Source organism: Hydra vulgaris, chromosome 09 (genome assembly GCF_038396675.1).
Source record: "Hydra vulgaris chromosome 09, alternate assembly HydraT2T_AEP".
NCBI lineage: Eukaryota > Metazoa > Cnidaria > Hydrozoa > Anthoathecata > Hydridae > Hydra > Hydra vulgaris.
Genome location: NC_088928.1, coordinates 34,046,197 through 34,070,772, shown reverse-complemented (window position 1 = coordinate 34,070,772; position 24,576 = coordinate 34,046,197). Strand labels below are relative to the sequence as shown.

The window sequence follows — 24,576 nt, the reverse complement described above, 5'->3', positions numbered from 1 at the left end:
TATATAAATTATTAATATGAATATATTGTTTATTAAATGTTATAAATATACTGCTTATCTCACAAGTACTCGCAATAAAGGATATTCATGGGAGAAGCAATGAGGAAATAAATTTGATTTTATTCTTTATATTAGTTAGCGAAGTGAACAAATGAACATTAAATAAACATATAAGCAAATGGAAATTAACGAATCGATGTAGGTGTTGAAGCTGTCAATGTTTCATTAATGACTATTTCATTTTTAATTCATATTTTTATTTTGAAAAACCTTATTTAATGCGATTTATGCAATTGCAAGATATTAGGTATATTATATATTTTTTAATTTGTCTTCTTAAAAAAAAATATCTTCTAAAAATAGACATTTAGACTGGTGTGCCCAAAAAACTTCTGGATATGTCACTATTAAAATTAATATCATAGAAGTGTTGAAAAGTATAACTGTAAAATTTAATAATATTTATTGATAACTTTTAATAAACAGATTGGTAGAGATCCAACCATTCATATTTGGGATATTGAAACAATGAATGTTTTATCTATACTTGCAAGACATCATATTCGAGGTGTTTGTGCAATAGATTTTTCTGGTGAGTTTTGCTAGAAATAAGTTATGAATGTTACCTAATAGTTTACATTTTTTTGTTTAGTTATCATTATTAGGCTTTTAAGGTATTTTAAAATGATTTTTAAAATCTGAACAAACTTTTGAACATTTAGAAAATTTAGATTTAATTATGTATATATATATTTTGTACCATGTGATCTTTGTTACACGCAAATTTTGTTATCAAAACAAAATCAAACAAAATATTTATTTTTTACTCTAAAAATATTTTTTTTACAAAAACATACCCCCCTAAAAAATTTTACCATACTGCCTTAAGAGAATTGTTTGGAATTTTTCAGAATATCATAGAGCGTTGTGTGTTCAAAAGCTGTTCTTCTTCTTTAGCTGTTTTGCTGTGTGATATAAACTTGTTTCCTTGCATCCTTGAGTAAAAGGAGTCTCATGTCTCAGAAAAACCAAGTCATTGGACGCTTCAAGTTTCTAGAATCCACCACCAAAGAACAGAGTAAAAGAATCAGTGTAATTGTTGAGCTTAAAGTTCTATTGAGCAAAGCATTGAACTTTCCACATTTATCTGGATCACAAAACAATCCAGATACATGTGATTGTACAAAATTAGCAAAACTTTTGAAAGATTAAGCACTGCAGAATGAAGCAAAACTTTAATGCATTGAGTAAACTTTTTGAGACCACAGGTCTCTAAAAGTTCACTCATTTTTCAAAAATTTTTTTATAAATTCTGAACTAATTTAAAAAACACAACTTTAAAATGAAAGTTTTATTTAATTAAATAAAACATTTGATTTAATGTGTTTTTAAAATAAATTTGTTTTTATTTTAATTGTTTAATTTCGAATTTAATAAAATTCTAAATTAAATAATTAAAATAGAATTTAATAAAATTCTAAATTAAATAATTAAGATAAAGACAATAAAATAAACGTTTTTATTAAATTCTAAATAAATGCAAAAAAAACTTTTTTTTATTCAAATCCTCAATAAAACAATTAAAATAAAAATGAAAAAAAACAAACATTTTATTAATCCTAAATAAAATAATCAAAATAATATCTGTAAATCTAAGTTTTATTTAATTTCCTAATAAAATGGAAAAATGCTGCGTTCGTTTTTCAAATTTTTTGAGTGCTGATGTTTGAAAGAAAAATAGGCAAACTTGGCGCTTGTTTTTTCAAACTTTATGCTAAATGTTTGCAGTTCATTAATTTGTAGAACCCTGTTTCTAACTTTTGTGCTGACCTGATGCCAACCTAAAACAGTTTAGATTAGCAATTTTCAGCCAACCTAAACTGTTTTAGGTTGGCAAAAAATGGTGTGTAATTGTTTTTTTTTTTCTTATTAAGTTCTTAATTAAATTTGCTTTCATAATAGTCGTAAATTTTTTTATTTTAAACAATTTTTTTTTTGAAAAAACCTGACAGTTTATTTTTCACAATAAAATGTTTTGTTCAGATACTTATTTCTTTGACTGTATATTCAATCAATTGTAAAACAAAATTACTGGAACTGTAAAGAGGTCTATTGAAAAATTGCTCCAGATTCCAATCTCTAGATTTATAAATCTTTTATCTTGTATGAAATACCACCATTGTATTTTATCTGTTCATGTATGAAATACCAACATTGTATTTTACCTGTTCTTGTATGAAATACCAACATTGTATTTTATTTCACATTATTTTTAGATTTTAATTCGGGGAAACATTTTTCTTTGTTGTCATCAAAGGTGAAAATTCTTATATTAAAATTATAAGAAAATTGTAAATTCTTTTTTACATGATGGTTGTATGGATGGATGATGGTTGTATCATGAGTATCATGGTTTTTTTATAATTCTAGTTGTAGAACAATCAACAGATTTGATATGTCTATCCATAAAAAGTTATCTACATAAGCTATAGTTAAGATCTCTAATGCTCTGAACTTGAATAAAAGAAACACAATACTACTTTGTAAAAATATGCTACAAAACTTACGAAAAACTTATAATATAGAACTGGAAAAATTATAGAAACATAAAACTATAATTTCAAAGATCACTTTTTCAAAAAAAATTACTAAAAAATTTTTTCAAATATGATAGAAATAAATTGTAATTTAAAATGTTAGTTGGTGGCAAAATAATCAGCTTTAATGCTAAATCCTTTTTCTTCACGTCAACTTTTCGATTTTCTTCTCAGAGTTTTGAAGATTTTGAATGAAATTTTAGAGAAGATATATTAAAATTTCATTTCAAAGTAACAAGACCTTCTGTCTTATTACTTTGAATGTTGATATTGTAAAATCCTTATCTTCTTTACCTTTATTTTGTTCTTCTTCCAAGATTTTTTTTTTGGGAATCTTTTATTTGTAGAGTTTCTTCTCAGAAGCTATATTTCTAATTTCTGAAGGTCTGTGACTCTTATTTTAAATATAATTTATGAAAGTGTAAAAAGTTTGTCTGTGCATTTGTATGAAGTTTTATTTTGTTATGTTTTGAAAAATTAGATTCTCTACAGTATGATTTTTGATACATGCCTTAAATCAAACTATATTATGTTACTATATATAAGGTTACTAAAGAGCAGGTTTGGATGGTACAATTTAACTGTCAAAAACTTTTTTAACAAAATTTGTTTTAAATGTGTAATAGCTTTTTAATTTTTAAAAAATAATCTATTTTATAACATATATGAATACATTTGGAATTTTTATCTTTTAACAGAGGATCTTTAGTCAAAAGGGAATATTTTCTCTTTGACCTTCCCTCCTTCTCCTTCGCTATGTTATAGTTTAAATCTGGCTTTTTTTTTTTTTTAATGTTTTGGATTTTGAAAATTATTTTAAAAGACTCTTCCAAGCCCAATAATAATTAAACAAAAAAAAATTATTCAACCAAAATTTATTATAACGGTCTCAGAAGAGCATAGTAATATATATATATATATATATATATATATATATGTGTGTGTGTGTGTGTGTATATATATATATACTTTTATGTATATATATATATACATTAGGGATGCGCTGAATGTTCCGTTGTTTTGCCAAATGTTTGGTTTGGCCAAACCTTGGCTAACCTATGCAAAAAATGCAAATTTTAGAAAACATACATTTTCCTAAACATATTTCAAATTTATTTGTAGCATGTAATATATATTTGTTTTATAATTTGCTAGGGAGCAATTAACATTTGTAAATTTTCTATAATGAGTGAATATTCGTAAATAAGATTTACAGTCAGATGGTTATACAAAAATAAATTGTTAATAAAAATAGTGAATTATCTAACTTTACAATAAATTCACCACAATATTAAACACACTAAAACATTAACCTTAAAAGCTGTTGATACTCAACCTCTCAATTACACAAAGCTAACTGGATTGCAGAAGTGGAAAGTAAGTGGATAGGAAATGTGGCCTGATTTATAGTTTATACAAATTTGAGAACAAAACAAGACAAGCACAAAATTTACTGTAGAAAGCTGCTATATGATTTCACTTAGCGTGTTTCTGCAATTTACAAAAATTTAAAAACAAAATGCAACCCAAAAGCTTGAGAGTTTACATGTTTCTGTATAAGACAGTGTGACCAAAGTTGGCCATTTATAATCTATAATATCAGTTTTGTAAAAAATGTCAATTGATGAAGCTGGCGGCTACTGAAATAAACAATTCGTTTTATAAATAGATATTTATACAATACATTATCATTTTTTGTATTTTATATACATATATATATATATATATATATATATATATATATATATACACACATATTTTTACATTATTATTTTTTCATATATGTACATATATATATATATATATATATATATATATATATATATATATATATATATATATATATATATTCAATTTATAGCTGATGGTAAAAAGTTGGCTAGTATTGGTTTAGATGAAGATCACAGCATAGTGATATGGGATTGGAGGAGAGGTGAAAAACTTTCAATTGCGAGGTAACACTGATTAAAAAGAAAAAATTTAAATAACTGTTTAATAATAATAAAAAAAAGCATTACAATGGTTTGTCTAATCACATTGTGAAAATTAGTTTATTGAATCATTTTATGTTTTAGTGTCCATAAAGATAAGATTTTTGAAGTACGATGGGACTCAAACAATTCTGACAAACTTGTAACTGTTGGTATTCGTCATATAAAATTTTGGACTCAGACAGGAGGTGGACTGATAAATAAACGTGGAATATATGGGAAAGTAGCTAAACCAGACACTCACCTTTGCGTGACTTATTCTAAATCTCCTGGAATCATTGTTTCAGGTGGTTTAAGTGGACTTATATATGTTTGGAATGAGGAGTTGTTAAAGTCTACAGTTCAAGCTCATCAAGGGCCAGTGTTTGCAATTCAAGCTCTTGAAAAAGTTTGATTTTTTTTTTTTTAATATTTAATTTTCTAATATTAAAGTAGAAAAATTTTAAAAGATGTTTCTGTCTACTTATTCAACACAGTTTTTTTGTTTAAAAAAGTTAGTGCAAACAATCCTGGTTTATTTCTAAACCTAAAAATATGATATAAAATATAATTATGTACTTTTAGGGTTTTGTCTCAGGTGGAAAGGATGGGTTAGTTTGTTTGTGGGATGATGTAATGAGTAGGTGCTTAAAAAGTTATAAAGTTAATAAAGCTAATCTGGCATCTGGTCAGTCTAAAGATGTTTTAGTCTACGACAATCCACCAATACGTGCTGTCACACTTGGACAAGGAAAAATTCTTATTGGTACAAAAAATGGAGAAGTATGTTTAAACTTTTATTTAATTTTATTTAATCAAAGTGAGATTAGTTTGTATATTATAAATAGTATAATAGTTTTGCAAATGTTTTGCTGTATGTATATATTTTTTTATTGTAAAAAGATATCTTTTGTTTAGTTTGGCTGATATATATATATATATATATATATATATATATATATATATATATATATATATATATATATATATATATATATATATTTATATACATATATATATATATATATATATAAACATATTTTAAAGAAAAACAAGATATTTTTAAATCTTGACATGTTTCGTAATTAACATACTACATTTTCAAAAGATAAAATTACAATTTAAAACTCTGGATATAAATATAAAATCAAAATTTGAAGACATTACAAAGAAATAATAACAGACAAATAGAATTGTTACCAACCAATAAAAGTTATAATACAAAATATGATACCGTAAATAGCAAAAAAATAGAATTATTAGTAAATAAAAAACAAACAAAAAAACAAAAAAAACTAGATAGACAAATTTATATTATAATGCACAGTTTGTTTATTTAAAGATGGGTTTTCCCATTTAATATGGAGTGCTTCTTTAATTTTCAATTTGTTTTTGTTAGAAGCAGTATCCAAAATTTTAAAACAATTATAGTTACTTACATTTTTACAATTAACAAATGAAATTAAATGCTTATAAACATTAGATTGTTTGTCACTTGTAAGATGCTCATGAATCTTTGTTAAGTGTCTGGAGGTTTCTCCAATATAACTGGCATTACATCCAGCACAAGAAAATCAGAAAGATATTTGGCAAGTTTATAATTATATGTCCCGATTGTTGAAATAATTGGTCTAAAAGGTGGTAGAGAAGAGTTTTTACTAAGTTTGTGCATCTTAGGTAAAGCATAAATTCTTGCTGTTTGTGAACCAACAGGATAAATTTTATTGTAAACATCATTTTCAAAATAATTATGTTTTTTAAGTTTCCTAAGATACCCTTGTAAAGATTGTTCTCTTTTAATAGTTGGATCATCTTTTAACTCCTTAAATTTAGTTTTATCTCTTATAATATTAGTTAAAGATTTAATATAGTCAACCTTATTAAAAATAATTATACCATTCTCTTTGTCTGGTTTTGTGATTATAATGCTTTCATTTTTCTTTAGTCTCTTCAATATTTTGTGTTTCCTTCGACAACCTTCAGATGATGTGTATTTATATACATAATTGTTCGTTAAATGAGAAAGTTCGGTTTTAAGTTGAGGTTCCAAATCACTGCTTCTAAGTTGAGTGTTGAGAAACTGTGCAATGCTATCAAACTGAGCAAAATCATCCGTCTTTTATAAATACTGGCGGTATTAGAGCAAAATTAAGACCGTTGTTTAATAATTCTAGTTCATCCTGTTGTAAAGTGTATGATGACATATTATGAACAAAGTGTTGGTGTTTAGAAGGAAGGCTAGTAAATTTTGTGAGGGAGCATAATTTCTTCTTATGAGTTTTAATAATGGAAAGTTCTTTTTTCTTTACGTTATTATTAATTACTTTTAACAAAAAATACCACTGTATAGTTGTGCAATTGTTTCTTACTTGAGATTTTAAACCATTTAATTTGTTCAACAGATTTTTGTTCGTTGATTCTTTTATGTAATGCACTTTTGAGTAATTGCTTTTTTATCGAAATTATATCAGAGTGGTTTGCATGAGGTATGTTGAAACCTAGATATTTTGAATACACTTTAAATAGTTTGCAGTTTTTAAGAAAATTTATATCCAAACGAGCTTTGTTACTTTTAAAATAAAGCTTTTCCAGCCTTTGAATATATATATATATATATATATATATATATATATATATATATATATATATATATATATATATATATATATATATATATATATATATATATATATAGAGAGAGAGAGAGAGAGAGAGAGAGGCTAAAGTTGATATTGATGAATTAGATGCATAGATGACATTTCTTTGAGATTAAAGTAACTTATTATTAACCCTGAAATTCAAGTTTGTTTTTATATTTTGCTTTCTTAAATTTGTTTTTTATTACTTTGATAATGATTTTTGTAGTCATAGTTAATAAATATAAATATTTATATATATATATATATATATATATATATATATATATATATATATATATATATATATATATATATATATATATATATATATATATATATATATGTATATTTAAACACAAACTCTTTTACTTTATTTTAATCTATAAAAATTGTTGAACCTTGTGCTACCTCTTGTTGGCTATAACAGCTGTGAGTATTAGTATCTTTTAAAAATATTATTGATTAAAAGATTTATTTTGTCTTTAAAATGCATAATCAAAGTTTATATCTTATCCTATATCTGACTATTTAAAGTTTAGATAAGAACTAAATTACTTTCATAATCTAGCATTCATAATTCATAAAAAAATTCATAAGAGTTTTAATATTGTATAAATGATTTTGTAATTGAGGTTGTTCCAAGGATGCTGAAGAAGATACTGTTTTTCTAATTTGAAGTTATTTGTCCTTTGGGTTATTAGTTTGAAAAAAACTATTTGTTGTGAGAGGAATAATGTTATCATGGAGTATTAATCTTGGCTGATGCAAGCTTTTTTAGAATTACTTTTGTTGTAAATGAAATATTTTTATTATGGATTAAAATTGACTAAATATCCATGGTGAAGAGTAGTTAAGTGCAGTCCAATTATTTATTTACACTAATATATATATATATATATATATATATATATATATATATATATATATATATATATATATATATTTATATATATATATATTTATATATTTTTCCAATGTATATGTTTAATATATCAAACTAGTTGAACTTATGTCATTCAAAATCTTGGTCTCAAAATAAGTACAAATTACAAAAGTTTTTTTTACAAGAGACAATGGTTGAAGTTTGGCTGCAAGAGCAGGTCAAAACTATGTTTACGATGCGTTTTTGTACCTTCTTTAAAAGAGAAAGAACATCATTTGAAGATCTGTTCCAGATATGGCAACAGTATTCCATACAAGAACAAATTTAAGGTTTAAGAAGATAAAGAATAGAATCTGGAGTAAGAAAGGGACAAGCATGATAAAGAAATGCAACCTTAGCAGATGTTAATTTTGCAATGAATTTGATATACCATTTCCAAGAAAAATTCTTTATAAAATAAAGAATTTTTCTTGGAAATGGTATATCAAATTCATTGAGAAATATTTTATAAAGAACTTGAAAAGTTCTTTATAAAATATTTTATATTACAGTTCTTTATAAAGGTAAAATTCAAAAGAAATGACTGAAAGTGTTAATGATGTTTTAAAAAAAAAATCCTAGTTGTTCTTATGTCAAGTTCAAGGACTTTGTCAATAAATAAACAGCCCTATCTTGTATTCTATAACAAGATACTGTTGACTCTCGATATCTCAAACTCTCAGGGGACTGGGGAAAAAGTTTGAGATATTGAAAGGATTTTGCCTCAAACTTGTGTGCGCAAAGAGCCTGAAATAAAGTTTGAGATACATAAAAGTTCGAGATGTCGAGTAGTCAAGGTATCGAGAGTCAACTGTAGTAAAGTTAAGGCTTCAGGGCTCTTTCCTTGTATTCCATTTTTGTTGTTAGTTTTTAATTTTTTTAATTTAACCAAGTTCTACCTTAAAATTTATTGCATTTAAATTTACCAAAGTTACTATGTGAGCAAAAGATCTAATTTTTTGTTCATTTGTTTTATTAACCAAAGTAATATAAAAGTGTTGTGTTTGTTCAATTGCAAAAAAATTAGTAACAGTATTTTTTTCAGCTTGCTGTCTTGTCGGTCTATTTATCTTTTGTTTATGACCTTGTCTGCGGAAAACAAATATTAGTTTAGCAATTAAAACATGTAAAAGAAATCAATAGCAGAAATTTTAAATTTTGCTCAAAAAGTAATTAAGTTATGGAGTTTATATAGTTTAGCTTGAACTAATATTAATAATCAGTATTAATAAAATGTTTCAGTTGTTTGTTACTATAGAAACTCAGAAGTGGTTTAAAAAATGTTTTAATTATTATAAAAATATGAGCCAATATAATTTATACTTAAACTATTTAATAAATGCAAATTTCTACTTTATATTTGTAGTTAATTTATTTTCTATTTTTTATATTATATTTATTACAATACTTTTTTTATTGTGGAGACTAGTGATCGACCAAAATTTAGTTTTGGTTTTGGTCCAAATTTCGATTTGGGCCCAAATTTCAATTTGAACCGATACCGAAATTTCAGTTTCGGTATTTTTTTTAAATTCGGTATCGGTTTCAGTAAAATATTTGCTGAAATGTTGGTTTCGGCACCAAATTCGAGTACCAGAAATTTCAGTTTATTTTGGCTTTTTTTTCTGTTTCAGTTGATCACTAGTGGAGACGCATTTAAAGTTTTTCAAACAAAATTTAAATTTTCAGCAATTTATACATTTACAGTAGATCAAAGTATCAAACTCATTCCTACAAAGTTATTAAATTATTTTTAAATTAATGATTTTTATTTTGATGTGAGCTGATTCCTATACTAACAGTTTTTTGCTGTGCTAAAAAATGCAATTTTTTTTAATAATGCTAGTTCTAGTAGCTTCAGAAATCTTTTTTCAGAAAACTTTTCTAATGTTTGATTTGGATTACTTAACTTTCTTCATTGTAATTTATGTATATTCATGGCCATTATTATTGTCATCACTACTCTCGATATCAGATGATCTGAAGAGATTATAAATAGTAAAGATCACTCTATATATATTTTTACTCATTTTAAAATATATTATAGTTGTGTTTTATCTTACTTTCAAGAGAGAAAGGGAGAGAGAGAGTTTAAGCTTTTTTTTCTTCACCAAGATGTCATTTAACCAGGTCTGTTTTTGTACTTGGGTTTGCATGAAAAAAGGGGCTCCATATTTTTTGACATATAGACAAAGATTGTCATTATCTATCAAAATAAAAACCAAATACAGAGTCGTAACCACAATTTTGATATTGGGGGGGCCTGGGGTTTCTTCGATTGAAAAAAAATATTGGGGGGCCTATGCCCCTCTGCCCCCCCCCCCCCCTTCCCTTCCCCCGGCAGTTACGGCTCTGAAATATAAATTGATCTTTTTTTTTTTGTGATTGTATTTTGTTTGTTTATTTATTTCTTCTTCTAACCTCTTAGATTCTTGAGATTGATAAGGCTGGCCCTCTCACTTCTTTAGTTCAGGTAATATTTCTCTTTCTAGTTTAGATATGATTTTCTGTATTTTCAGGTATTTCAGGTATCTGTATTTTCTTGTATTTCAGGTATAGTTTTAAATTTAAAATGTAAATGACTATTAAATATTGTTACAGGGTCATTGTGCAGGTGAGTTATGGGGGTTAGCGCAACATCCTAGTGAAAATTTTTGTGCAACAATTGGTGATGACAAATGTTTGCGCATTTGGGATATTTCTAAATATCAGCTCTTTAAATTAAAAATATTTGAAAAATCTGGACGCTGCACTACATACTCTCCAGATGGTCGTGCGTTAGCGGTGGGTTTTGTGGATGGCAGTTTTACTGTAATAAACAGCAATACATTAGCTGATATTTGCAACTTTCATCATAGAAAAGAAGAAATTTCTGATATAAAGTTCTCTCCAGGTTAGCTCTGTAGTATATTATGTGTGTAAGTATCTCCAGGTTTATAAAACTCTCTTCAGGTTAGCTGTGTAATAAATTATGTGTGTAAACATCTCTAGATTTATAAATTAGATTTAAATTTGATTTAAAGTTGTTTTTAAGTTTTTATATGTTGCTACAACTTTATAATTTAGTTCATTTAAAATCATTTATTTGTTTTGCATATTGCTGTCGGTGCAATTTTATATACCTATTTTTTTTAAGAAGTTTTCTTATTTATCCTTATATGATGATATTCAAATAAATTTATATATATATTATATATATATATATATATATATATATATATATATATATATATATATATATGTATCAAATTTATTTATAAAAAATAATTTTTTTATTGCAGAAGAAGGCAAATATTTGGCAGTTGCTTCTCACGATGGGTTTGTTGATATATACAATGTTTTTTCAACTAAAAGAGTGGGGATATGCAAAGGCTCTTCAAGTTACATTACTCACATTGACTGGGATACTCGAGGTGTGATGCTTATAATATTTAAAAAAAAAAGCCTAAAATAATTTTTTTGACTGAGCTTTGTTTACTATAATAGGAAAGTTGATTCAGGTCAATAATGGAGCAAAAGAAGTGCTTTATTTTGAAGCTCCGCGAGGTGTGAGGCAAGCTATTCCTTCTCTACAGTTAGACAGTTTAAAATGGTTTTCATGGACTTGTGTTTTGGGTCGAGAATGCCAAGGAATATGGGCTCCGCATTTTGATGTGTCAGATATTAATGCAGCACACTTATCTTCTGATGGAACATTGCTCGCTATTGGAGATGACTATGGATTTTTAAAGTTGTATGATTTTCCATGCACTGTAGGATTTTATTTTGTCATTTTTGTTGTTTTTTGTTGTTTTTTTATTATTATTGCATTTCTGTAATTAGTATTCTTTGTATTTTCCTTTTCATCTTTTCATTTTATTACTTTTTCTTTTATATTCAAGGGTAAAAATGCAAGATGTAAGAAGTTCAATGGCCATTCTGCAGATGTTTGTAATGTACGTTGGACTCATGACAGTTCTTTTCTTTTATCTGTTGGTGGGGCAGATACCTCCTTAATGGTATGGAAAAGTTTAGATGCTATTGAGGCATGCACTCAAAATGCTTTAGAATCTGATTCAGATTCTGAATTTGAATCAGGGTATGACAGTGATGTAGAACGTGAAAAAAATATTGATTACCTGAGTAAAATTTACACAAATCCTTTAAGAGAATCTTCTGGCAATAAACCACAGTTAAAAGAAATTTCAAATGAGGAAAAAAAGTAAAACATTTTTTTCTTTTATATATATATATATATATATATATATATATATATATATATATATATATATATATATATATATATACAGTGGTGTACACTGGATTTTTAAATGTTTGAGTTTTGACACTTACAGGCATTGTGCAAACTCCAAACTTTTGTATCTTTATGCTTTTATCAAAAAAGAATGTTTTGCAAAGAATTCGGGTGATTGGAGCTTGGGAACAAAAAATCCCTAATTTTTGGGCCCGCCCAGCCCTTAACGTGGGAGCAACGAGTTTATAAAATATTTTCTTTACTTTTTTTATCTAAATTTATATTCATCAACAAATTTCATGCAATAATCTTTTATTTTTCAAAAACTATGACCATATAAAGTTTTAACCCTCCTAAATTTGAGGGGGCTGTAAACATTGCAGGGTCATAAAAACTGAACACTTAGAGATTATTGCATGAAACTTGAAATTTGTTGATGAATATAAATTTAGATAAAAATAGTAATAGATAAAAATAATAGATAATAGATAAAAAATAGATAAAAAGGACAAAGTAATTTTAGATAAGTTAACATTAATGTTAACTTCTTAAAATAAAACTGACTAATGATTAAAACCTATTAAGATTAAATTGCAATTAATATTAAAATCAAATTTTAAAACAATTAAAATATTGTTTTAATTGTTTTAAAGTGTGGTTTTAATCTTTCGAAATTTTAATTCAAAAATCAAATTTTTTCAAAATAAAACATCGTAATGCAGAAGTTTATAAAACAATTTAGACATTTTAATTCAAAAAGTTGTTTACATTAACAAAGAAATAATTAAAAAAGCAAACCAGTTTTTTCTAAGAAAATGAATAGCACTGATAGATTCAGCCGACTGTATGCTGCCATGTACAGCATACAAATCTATGCCTCAGAGTTTGAAATCAGTCCAACAGATGGAAGCAAATTGTTTGTGGGATGCATCTAAAAGTGGTGACAAAACATATGATTTAGTAATATGTTAATTACATTGGGAGAAAGTCATTGCAACAGAACAATCAACGAATGTCATTTTGTGTTCATTCCAGTATCCCTAAATCTTCAATGTCTACCAATTCAAAAAAGCAAAACTGAAACAGCAATTACAGAGATAGTTGAGGAGACCGTCGGGCAACAATCAACAGACAAGGCATTCACTTCTACTGTTGCTGACAGTATTTCAATAGAAATAGTTAAGCCCAACGCAGAAGCGTCAAAATAAAAAAATCTAAGTTTAGACATCTCACAACTGAATGAACAACTGTTAGCTTTGTATGGGGTTCCAGCTTGATTAATGACTGAAGACCTGAAATTGAAAATTAATACTGTCGAAATGGATATTGAAAAGAAAAAGAATTAACTGAAAAGGTTGGAAGGTGAAGCTGATTGTCAACACAAGCGTAGTAGTAATGAAGCAGACTCTGCAGGAAATAACTGATGAAATGCCACATCTGGAGTCAAAGCTCCAAAAGTTCAAACATGATACGGTTGGCAGACCAACAATTACAGTAGATCTATTAGATGCAATAGTCAAAATTGTTTCTATTGGTGCAGCCAGCGATCGTTGTTGTTCCGAAATGCTGAAATCATGCAAAACATTAGATGATTTGCATAAATAACTGGTGGCACAAGGATACAGCTTGTCATGTTCAGCAACATATCTACAGCTCTTGTCTAGGAAATCATCTTGACTTGAACCCAAGCGACTCATTAAGACAGTGCCTGTTAAGCTGATCCATGCAGAGAACACTACCTATAATAGTCATCATAGTAGCTAAAATAGTCATCATAGATGCTGCCTTCACTTTCACATTCATAGCCTACTTGGATGAAATGTGTGCCACGTTTGTTCCTGAGGCATGTTTTTTTCTAAGCATGGGTGGCAAGGCAAAAATTCCTTGGGGTTTTGTGATAGCTACAAAACAAGCACTGATACTGATGCATCTGAAATGCAAAGTCAGACTACCAGATCATGACTTTGTATTCCATAAACCTCTGCAAAAACTAATTCCATCAGTTTATGCAGCATGTTTCATCATCCTGAAAAATTCACCAATGCTATCTCATGTTCAGGTCCAACATACATTCCAATAAGATCGATGAAACGAGACGCCAGTACTGCCTTCACACATGGTTATGACCTTGAACGTTTGAGATCCATTGACAGTTTTAAGATAATCATGACCACATCTGATGGTTAAGTTAAGCCAATATTTATTGTTGCAAGCGATGGTGGCCAGATTTAAAGCATGGAACCTTGATGCATATTTGACAGGTACCAATTCACCTCAATACTCAACATGCAATAGAGTGGAGAGACATATGACACCATTTAGTTGTGAATTGACAAGCTTGATGCTACCTCATGACCACTTTGGTTTATGTCTTGATGCCTCTGGGAAAAGCAATTAAAGCAAATTGGAGAAATTTTTGAGAAGGCAGGAACAACACTAGCAGAAATATGGTTGGAGTTAATGAATGGCAATCAAGAAGTATTTGCTGAATATGTATATCATGGCACAGTTCATGGAAAACTTATTTCCTGCAACGCTTTCTTCCAGGGCTAGTGGTATTATCTCATTCAAATGAAGGGTTGTGTATTCAAGAAACAAACATGGTATCTGCAATTACCAAGTCGTATTTTGCTTCTCTTGAACAACAAGTAGCATTTACGTCAGCCAAGGTGCCACTGGAATCTCCATTTGACATGTACTATCCATCAGTAACCAAAAATGAGCTTTAAAAAAGATCTTTCCCAGAGTGCAGGATATATCATGGATCACAGGCAAGCTTGAAGCGCCACCGCCAGAGAGATGCCAGCTATTCAAAACTTGTTCGAGTGGCTGCAAACTGTATTCTAGACAGAGCCAAAGGGAAACTAATCTGAAAATTAACTAAAATGATTGACATTGAAATACTACAGATTTTTAGTTGCTTAGTATCATAACTACTTAAGTTCTGTTCTGTAATACTTGTAATGAACATATATTAATGAGATTATTATAAATTCTTCAAGTTTAGGGTTTTATTTCTCAGAATTATTTTTGGTGTTAATTTTGTCTATACACATTAAGTAACTATAGGTGAGGGGGTAAGACCTCCAAGCATGTGTATGCATGGGCGGGAGGGGGGTGGGGGTATAAAAATGTACAAGGTGCAACAGGAGAGAGGAAGATCCAAATCTGGAGATTTTTGTGTGCTTAATATATGGGTGGCCCCTAATCTGGTTTACACAAGCTATTAATGGCTTGCGCTAAAGTAAAAAATTAAGAAATTTTCTTGATGCACATAGTTCATTTCAATGATTTTTAAATAAGCTGCGGTTTATAAACTTCAGCAGGCACAAAGTATGTTTGTTAAATATAAAATTATAATAAAGATACACTCAGTTTTGTTTTCCTTATCTGGTTACGAGAGATTTAGAGTGGTTACGAGATTAATTATAGTTATAAGAACTATTATTGTGCATTAAAAGATGGCATTTAAAAGATATTTTTATTGAGTCACTTGTTTTTTGCATCAAAATTTAGAACCGAAAAGAAAATTTTTATTATTGTTAAAACAGCTACTCATGTTAAGTGTAGGGTTTAGGTTGATACCAAGGTATTTATAGCCCAAGGTGAAACATATTAAGTTGATGTTGTAGGGTGCATTCATAGTATTTGGTTGTCTTAAGAACGATTTTCCTGTACCAAACAACATCTATTTTGTTTTACAGACTAGGTTGAGAATCAGCTTGTTTTTCATACATCATTTTGAGATTTCTTCCATATAGGATGTATGAATGTTATAAAGCTAATTTTATAATATATGATTCGACACTATTAGATGTATAGGCACTTGTTGTAAAATTTCTTAATATATATAAATTTAGTAATTATAAACACCTGTTGTAAAATTTCTTGATATATATTAAGTTTTTATAATAGTATTTATATATATCTATTCCTTTGTCATGTTCTTTTATTTCATTCACTTTTAGATAAAAGTTACTTCCCCATAATGTTTCCGTCTAAGAATTGATCTTTGTGGCGTTTAGACAAACCTTTTATTTTCTTTATTTTTCCAAAGAATTTGCTCAAGCCTAGAGAGTTGTTTACATCTAGCTTTTCTTTTTCAGTCAGTAATATAACAGTAATTTTTCAGTCAGTAATATAACAGTAATTTTTCAGTCAGTAATATAACAGTAATTTTTCAGTCAGCAATATAACAGTAATTTTTCATTTACCAATATAACAGTAATTTTTAAATTAGTTTTAGCTGTTACTAAATTGTTTGCAATAAAAATATTGATTTTTCTGGCAACATATTTAACTGTGGCTCCTATTCCATCTACAACTCCTTTTGACAAATTACATGTGTAAAAATAAAAGGTTTTTTTTTTGGCATTTGCCTATATACAATTTGCATAACTTTCTGCCCAGTTAACTTGAATAACAGCTTGTGTGTGATAATGTTAACTTGAATAACAGCTTGTGTGTGGTAATGTGTGATAATGTTAACTTGAATAACAACTTGTGTGTGACAATGTGCAATAATGAAATTGAATAACAGCTTGTGTGTGATTATGTGTGATGATGAAATTGAATAATAGCTTGTGTGATAATGTATGATAATGAAATTGAATAACAGCTTGTGTGTGATAATGTGTGATAATGAAATTGAGATTTTGATGTGTTTTTTTTTTGTTGACTTTTTCTACTTATGTATAATTTGTTTGAGGTATCTACTATTGACTCCGTTAATCATCTAACTCTAATGGTTTAAATTGGAGTAGTAATTTATCAAACAGACTTTAAACATTTTCTCAAATAAAGTAATTTCCCATTTTAATTATTGAAAAAACATCTGAACTCCACAAAAATGATTCAAGAGCATAATGCATATTATCCTGTAACTTGCGGACACAAATATTATAAGGAATGGATGACTTACATTGAACATTTACTTGGTAAAAGAATGATTAAATTTTTTTTATACTTTTCTTCAACTTGAATATTTGCAGATAAAGAGTTATTTGATTCCACAGAGGAAGTCGTGTCTTTTTGTGGTTGTTGTTGTTGTTGTCTTTTTGTCAAACTTTTTAATTAATATAATTATAGGTGTTGACAAGAGTCTGGCCATTTCTTTAGCTTTATATTTGTCTTTCTCAGGATTTCTTTTTTATTCAATTCTTTTGATTCAAAGCTTTTCTTTGTTTAAACTTGATGGCTTTGTAAAAGAGTAAATATGCAAATTTTAAAATAGTTCTATAATATTCTATGAAAGCTTTTTTTATTTTGATGGGGTGAACAACAAATTCCTGGAGAGATTCCGTAATTTTGATTGGGTGAACAACAAATTACTGGAGAGATTTTGTAATTTTAAATTTGTTTTGAAGTTTCAAATAATTTTTTTTTTTATATAATAAATCTAAATTCAAAAATTTAATGCATAAAAAAACTTTTAGAGGCACTTCAAGATCTTTAAGTTATTATTATTTTTTTTTTGATTTTGATTTTTTGGGGGATTATTAGACAAGAAGTTTAAAAAGAAAATAGCAAACTTTTCCTTTTCAACAGTTACATAACAAAATTATGAACCAAACTAATTTGCTTATAACATCTTAAATATTTAAAAATTTATTCTGTGTGCTTCAATAGTTTACACCAGCATTGCTGATGATCCATTTAATATTAACTACTAAATCTTTGCAACACTACATTCAACACTAAATGATATTTAAAAACTAATAAAAGTAAAACAAGCTTTTTTGATATAAATTTTAAAATTTTATGTCTTTAACTCTTACTAAATGTGTTCCATATAATAACTCTAAATTTAAAAATTTAATGCATAAAAAAACTTTTAGAGACTTTTAAAAATTTAATGCATAAAAAAACTTTTAGAGATCTTTAAATATTTAATTGGATTCTAATATTATCAACAACAAAATTTCTTCAAAACTATGTTATATTGGTTATGTTGGCTAAGATATAAAATGATATAAAAATTTAAAAATTATAATTATTTTATTTACAGATTATTATTCTTTTTTAAAATGAATGAAAACAATTTTTTTTTAATGTTTTTTTATAGATGATTGTGATTTATGATTATTTTTGAAAGTTCTGAAAGCATACATATATATATATATATATATATATATATATATATATATTATATATATATATATATATATATATATATATATATATATATATGTGTATGTATGTATGTATGTATATATTGAATTTTTTTTTTAACAAGAAAGGTGAATCGTGGTGAGTCAGAGAAAACTGTCATACCAAAGAAAGATAAAAATGCAGCTCCAATTGATGTAAATATTTTTAATTTTACAGTTTTATAAGATCTTATAATATTGTTTTATTAGGCTATATTTTTTCTTAATAGACAGATTTCTTAATTTTATTATATCGGAACTAATGTAATGTGATATAATTACTTCCATTTTTATAAAATTATGGTAATGATCATCTGACAACAACAACAAAATTGGTGATAATGACTTCTTGCAACAAAAAAGTTATAAAATGGTGGTAATGAGCTTTTGATTTAAAAAAAAAAAAGTTTTAAATGTGTAACAAGTGATAATAAAAATGAGAAAATCTATCAAATTTAATGTAAAAATTGTAAAAACAAAAAGTAAATAAAACAAACAAAAATTAAATTGATTGAAAATATTTTTTCAAAATAGTTTTTGAATGTTAGTTTTATTTGCTCTATTAATTTTTTTTATTGTAAAATAGAATAAATGTATGGCCAGAAAAATTAATACAATATTTATGTTGTTGAATTTAACCATTTCTGCAAAATTAGTTATTTTGAAAGAAAAAAACCTGGGGTAAGTTTATGTAAGTATTCATGTTTTATCGTAGTATCTGACTGATTATGTAAGTATTTATGTCATAGTATCTGACTGGTTTGATATCTATGATGGTCAAAGTATCATGATGATCACTGATCAACATGATACTTTGATGTCTTTGTTTTTCATAGTATCTATATGAATTAATTATTAAACAGTTATTATTTATACAACAGTTATTAATTACAATTAATAAAAAGAGTAATTAATAATTTTCAACAAAATCAATCAAATTATTCATTATTAACAAGCTTTAAAGGACTTCACAAAAAAATTCAAATTGTCTAATCAAAGTTAGGATTTTACATGGATTTTTAAAAGATGCTAAAGAATCAAATTTAAAAAAAAAATTTGAGAATTTTGCACTTTTTCCACCAAAAAAAAACTAATTCACTCTCAACAAAGACGCAAACAACCACTTGGGAAGTTGGGAATTAACAAAGACGCAAACAACCACTTGGGAAGTTGGGAATTAACAAAGACGCAAAACAACCACTTGGGAAGTTGGGAATTAACAGAAAACAAAGAGTGTTGAAGGGCAAGAAAATGGTTGAAGAGGGCAAGAAAATGGTTGGCAGGAAACTTAAAAAACTATAAATTGTATGAGTCAGAAGATATGAGAGAACTCCAAAACACCAATTCTTCAGTAGAAAATGTTGTAATATTTTCATAAGGCATTTTAAACAAATTTTGGTTTAGGTATAGTATAAACACTCAATCAACTTCATCGAGAATGAACACCATCTTTTTGGTCTTAATAAAGAATCAAGTAAACTAAAAGTTTATTTTTTCATTTGCAACGGAAAATTTTGAAAAAAAGCTTAAACTTTTAACAGTGAAATATTTCTGCATTAAGATTTGAGTTTTAACTCGTTGGGTTTTAAATTTTGGCATTTTCTAAAAAAGATAAAAAGATAACGCATAAATATTTTGAATTTGTTTTGAGTTTGTTGTTTTTTTTTACGTGTTTACATTATGCCAATATATTTCTTGATTTTTTAAAGTTAAATTATGTTTAGGTATTTTAATGTATACTTTATTTATATTTAATGATTCCACCCGTGTGCGGACTATTTTTCTTTTTTGATTAAATACAGGTTGTTTTTTTTTAATTTGACATTATGGATGAGTATTTATGCATCACATACATTGTGCATTTTTATAGGATCTTACACTTGAGTTTGTTTATGGATATCGAGGTTTTGATTCAAGAAATAACCTTCACTATTTAACTGATGGAAGTGTTGTATATCCTGCTGCTGGTACCTGTGTTGTTTTTAATTTAAATGAGAGCAAACAAAGTTTTTATGTGGAGCACACAGATGATGTAATTTGCTTGACAGTTAATAGAAATCCAAAATTTAAGGTATAATGTTGTAATAACAATTTTTGTAATATTAAAGCACTATGTAACTATAGCTATGTTACTGTAACTATGTAACTGTAACTATGTTGCGGTAACTATGTAACTATATAACTGTACATATGGTGTTATATAGTAATAAAAATACTTTAGCATTATAATATGATACTTATATAGTATTATATAATTGGAGATTTCTACAGTCATAATCAGAGTTACTAAATATAAAACTATAAACATTTTTTAACTGCAAATGAGTGTTATTATTTAAAAGTATACATTAGAAGCAAATTCTATTTTTCAGGCAATAAGTTTCATTTTTATTCTTTTAATCTTGGTTGATAAGACTGAAGAAAAATAGCACTAAATAAATACCAAGGACAAAACACGGGTTTGATTTTGAGCACATTAGAAAAAAACCACTTCTACTATTGCTAGTTCCACAGTATTGCTAGCTCCACTAGTTGAACTTATATGTGCTTTTAACATAATTTATTTAAAAATTTTGCTTTATTACAAAAGGTTTTTTTTCCAACCATATATAAGAAGTAACTATTTTCTAATCATGTATAGGATGTAATTGCATCAGGTCAAATAGGTGTTAGTCCTTCAGTTCACATTTGGGAGGCAGGCACTCAAAAAACACTTTCTGTTTTACAAGGTTATCATACAAAAGGTATTTGTGGAGTCAATTTTAGTTCTAGTGGGCGATATCTACTAACTATTGGTCTTGATAATGACCATTCTCTTGCTGTATGGAAGTGGATTGATGGTATGTTTCATTGATTGCTTATAATCATTATTTATTTAATAGATGTTAAATTTTAAAATACTAAAATAATTTTTCAAAATTTTTTAATTTTGTGATTTGACCTTCAACTTGATTAATCAATCATAAAGACAACTTGATTATTCAAATTTGTGTTGGGTATTTTAAGGAACAAAGGTGGCTTGTGGTCCTGGATCTAATCATCGTATATTTGTCGGAGAATTCCGCCCAGATTCAGATACAACATTTGTTACATGTGGAATTAAACATGTCACATGGTGGAATGTTACAGGAGGATCTTTAGTTGCAAAGAAAGGAAATTTATCATCATATGCTGGAGAAGCTATCAATCAAACTATGTTATCAGTTGCATATGGACCTGTAAGTCAATAGTTTGTAATTACTTTAGTAAAAAATTAAAAGTTATTAAGTTATATTAAAATATTGACTATTGATAGATAACATTTATAAACGATAGATTAGATGGGTAGAAGGCAAAACAGCATATATCTATTTCTACCAAATGTGAGCTTTTTCCACCAACATAATGTAACATAAGGCAAAATGTTGTATGTCCAACTGGCCTATAACCATCTAGACTAGAGACATCCATAATCTTATGTTAGGACACTACTGGTAATCTTAATATTATATTTTATTAATATATTGTTTTTCAAAATTTAGAATCTACATAAGTTGGATATTCTAAAAATATCATAACAGTGTTGCCAGAATATCTAAACATTTTTAGCTTGTAATTAAAAACTTTAAGTTGCATTATAAACTCAAACAAAAAGTGACTATTTTATGCTATTTTGCCTTATAACCATCTATATGATGGTTGACAAGGTATGAATTTAGTGATCACAAATTGAGATATCTGCAAAAAATTTTCTGATCCTCAAAGTTTCAGCCTATGGAAAACACTGGTTATCGAAGGGGCGAATTAACTTGAGTTTATTTACAAAAAAATAAAACAATAAGTATACGACTACAAAAAAGTAATAATTTTTTGTTTGTTTAAACAACAGGTATTATAATTAATAAAAATGATTAAAATAAGTATTATCCCAAATTTTAATTGAAATAAAAAGGCATTGAAAAAAAATACAATAATATATATAAATAATATTAAAAACTTTAGGAACCTTTACTAACACTTTTAAAAACAAACATTTCTAAATCTGTTACTAATGGTCCGGGAATACATGCATTAATTTTAAAATTAACCAATAAATGTTTTTAGTTTATTTTTAATTTCTATAGGAACAAATACAACATTTGTTTTAAAATCTGATAAATAATAAAAGATGTTGCTTATAGGAGATTTATTAGATATGTTAAAATTTTAGATAATATATTATAATAATAAATTGTTAAAAGTTAAATTCAACAGGTTTTGTGTTATAGTTTCAAGATCAATGGATAAATATTTTTTATGAAATACTAGTTATTGAATTTTATGATAACAGACACATTGTATAATAGAGAGTTTACCAATTTAAAAAACTGAAAAAAAAGAGGATTAGAACTATTTCCAGATATTGCAATTTGCAATCGCTTATTTCAACCCTTGGTTGATATATGAAAAATACATTACGTAAATAGTATATAATATAACAACAGTTTATATAATATTAATTTTAAAAAAATATTTTAGATAATAATTTAATTTGAAATTTCTTAAATTTACTTTAAATGTTAAAGAATAAAGTTTTATTCAACTTTAAAAAAATAATAATAACATAATAATTAAAAAAAATAATAATAAACTTTTATAAATACTGTAAACTGATGTTCACAGTATTTTATTTTTTATGAAACTTGTTTTTAATATTAATTATCGGCTGACCCAGCAACTGTAATGTTTTAAAGACAAAACTTTAAAATTTCATAAAAAATTTATTTTTAAACAAAAAAGAAAATTTTTACAAATCACGAATAGCTAGAGTTTTATTGACTGAATAAGTGAGTTTTATTGACTGAATAAGTGAGTTTTATTGAGTATGACCTCAATATCAGCTTCATAGACTTGTTCGAGTCAACCTTGGAATAACCGGCAAGCATTGATGATGTCAATAGCTGAATATTCTTCTATGCTGTAGAGTCTTGATACTGTTATGGTGTATCTTTCATGCTTCCTTCTCAACAGCTGTCCACTTAAAATAGTCCACCTGATTCTAGTCTAAACTCAAAAGGGGCCACATTAACTTATCCTAGAATTGTGCCATTGTATCAGAGTGGTGTTGTTGAGTTTTTTTAGAGGTATGAGTAAGTGCACTGTCCTGCTGAAATACATAATTACCTTATGGGTTTGTCTTCTTTATCCAGTAAGCAACTTTTGTCTGTAAAAGTCTCAAGTATTCTTTTCAACAATTGAAGTCAAACTTTTGAAGAACAAACAATAGAGAGCACCTCTTTCCATCACTTCCAATGACACTCAGAATCATCACAGAGGCTGGGTGTTTTGCTTTAAAGAAATTTGATGTGTTCTGGAACATCTTAAGCCTTATCAGTGCTCTGATAACTTGTATTTTGCCAATTTACTGCAAATAGTTTTTCACCAGAAAAAAAGTGTGACAAATCCTATATGTGATTTTTTTCTATTTAAAAGCTATTTGCATCATTCTTTTCTGAGTTCTTTTTATTTTTAGTTATTAAGTGTTTTGTCATCACAACCCTTGACTTCATGTTAAAGTCTTTCATTATCCTTTGCATTGTAGAATTTGACACCTTTGACTTATTGGGGTGCCAGGGTGAAGATAGATCGAATTGGCTCTCACTTGACTATTTCTTTGACTGATTGATAAATTTTTCTTTTTGTTCAATCATATTCTTTTTTTGTTCTTTTTGTTAAATTTATTAAAAAGTTTTTTTACACAAAAAATAGCATTTCTTGGTCTTGGTAGTGGTCTTACCTGACTGAAGCAAAACCAATATTGATCGTCTTTTTGTTTCCTGTGCCACCATTTTTTATTGAATATTCAAATTTTTGTGTCTCTTTTTTTTTATATGTATGACTCAAAAAAAAAACAAGCAGTGCCACAGATATCTAAAAGTAGTTGCTGGAGCCATAAAAAGTAATGTTAAACAGTTGCTAGGTCACCCGGTATTGTATAAGTTATTTTTAAAATCTTTAAAAGTTTAACTAATAGAAATAAACAAGCAAAAAAAGAGTCAAACAAAAAGTTCTTGATGTTAAGTTTAAAATTCACAAATTTAAAATTA

At 26.9% G+C, this 24,576-nt stretch overlaps 1 protein-coding gene across 2 annotated transcripts in view; it reads left to right on the top strand.

Annotated features, from left to right (window-relative positions):
* Positions 1-24,576, top strand: part of LOC100207255 (echinoderm microtubule-associated protein-like 6) — a 64,715-nt gene that overhangs the window by 24,134 nt on the left and 16,005 nt on the right. Inside the window, exons 15-28 of one of the 2 annotated variants that reach the window (XR_010640816.1) lie at positions 487-592; positions 4,459-4,552; positions 4,673-4,976; positions 5,153-5,350; positions 10,557-10,601; positions 10,730-11,021; positions 11,410-11,541; positions 11,615-11,880; positions 12,010-12,329; positions 18,598-18,667; positions 20,382-20,582; positions 21,153-21,351; positions 21,518-21,729; positions 21,827-21,984. Coding sequence is in view for 1 of the 2 variants with exons in the window: in XM_065805464.1 (XP_065661536.1) it covers positions 487-592; positions 4,459-4,552; positions 4,673-4,976; positions 5,153-5,350; positions 10,557-10,601; positions 10,730-11,021; positions 11,410-11,541; positions 11,615-11,880; positions 12,010-12,329; positions 18,598-18,667; positions 20,382-20,582; positions 21,153-21,351; positions 21,518-21,729 (2,439 nt within the window). In the remaining variant the exon portion in view is untranslated. The remainder of the gene's footprint in view (positions 1-486; positions 593-4,458; positions 4,553-4,672; positions 4,977-5,152; positions 5,351-10,556; positions 10,602-10,729; positions 11,022-11,409; positions 11,542-11,614; positions 11,881-12,009; positions 12,330-18,597; positions 18,668-20,381; positions 20,583-21,152; positions 21,352-21,517; positions 21,730-21,826; positions 21,985-24,576) is intronic. The other variant, XM_065805464.1, reaches the window with a different exon arrangement.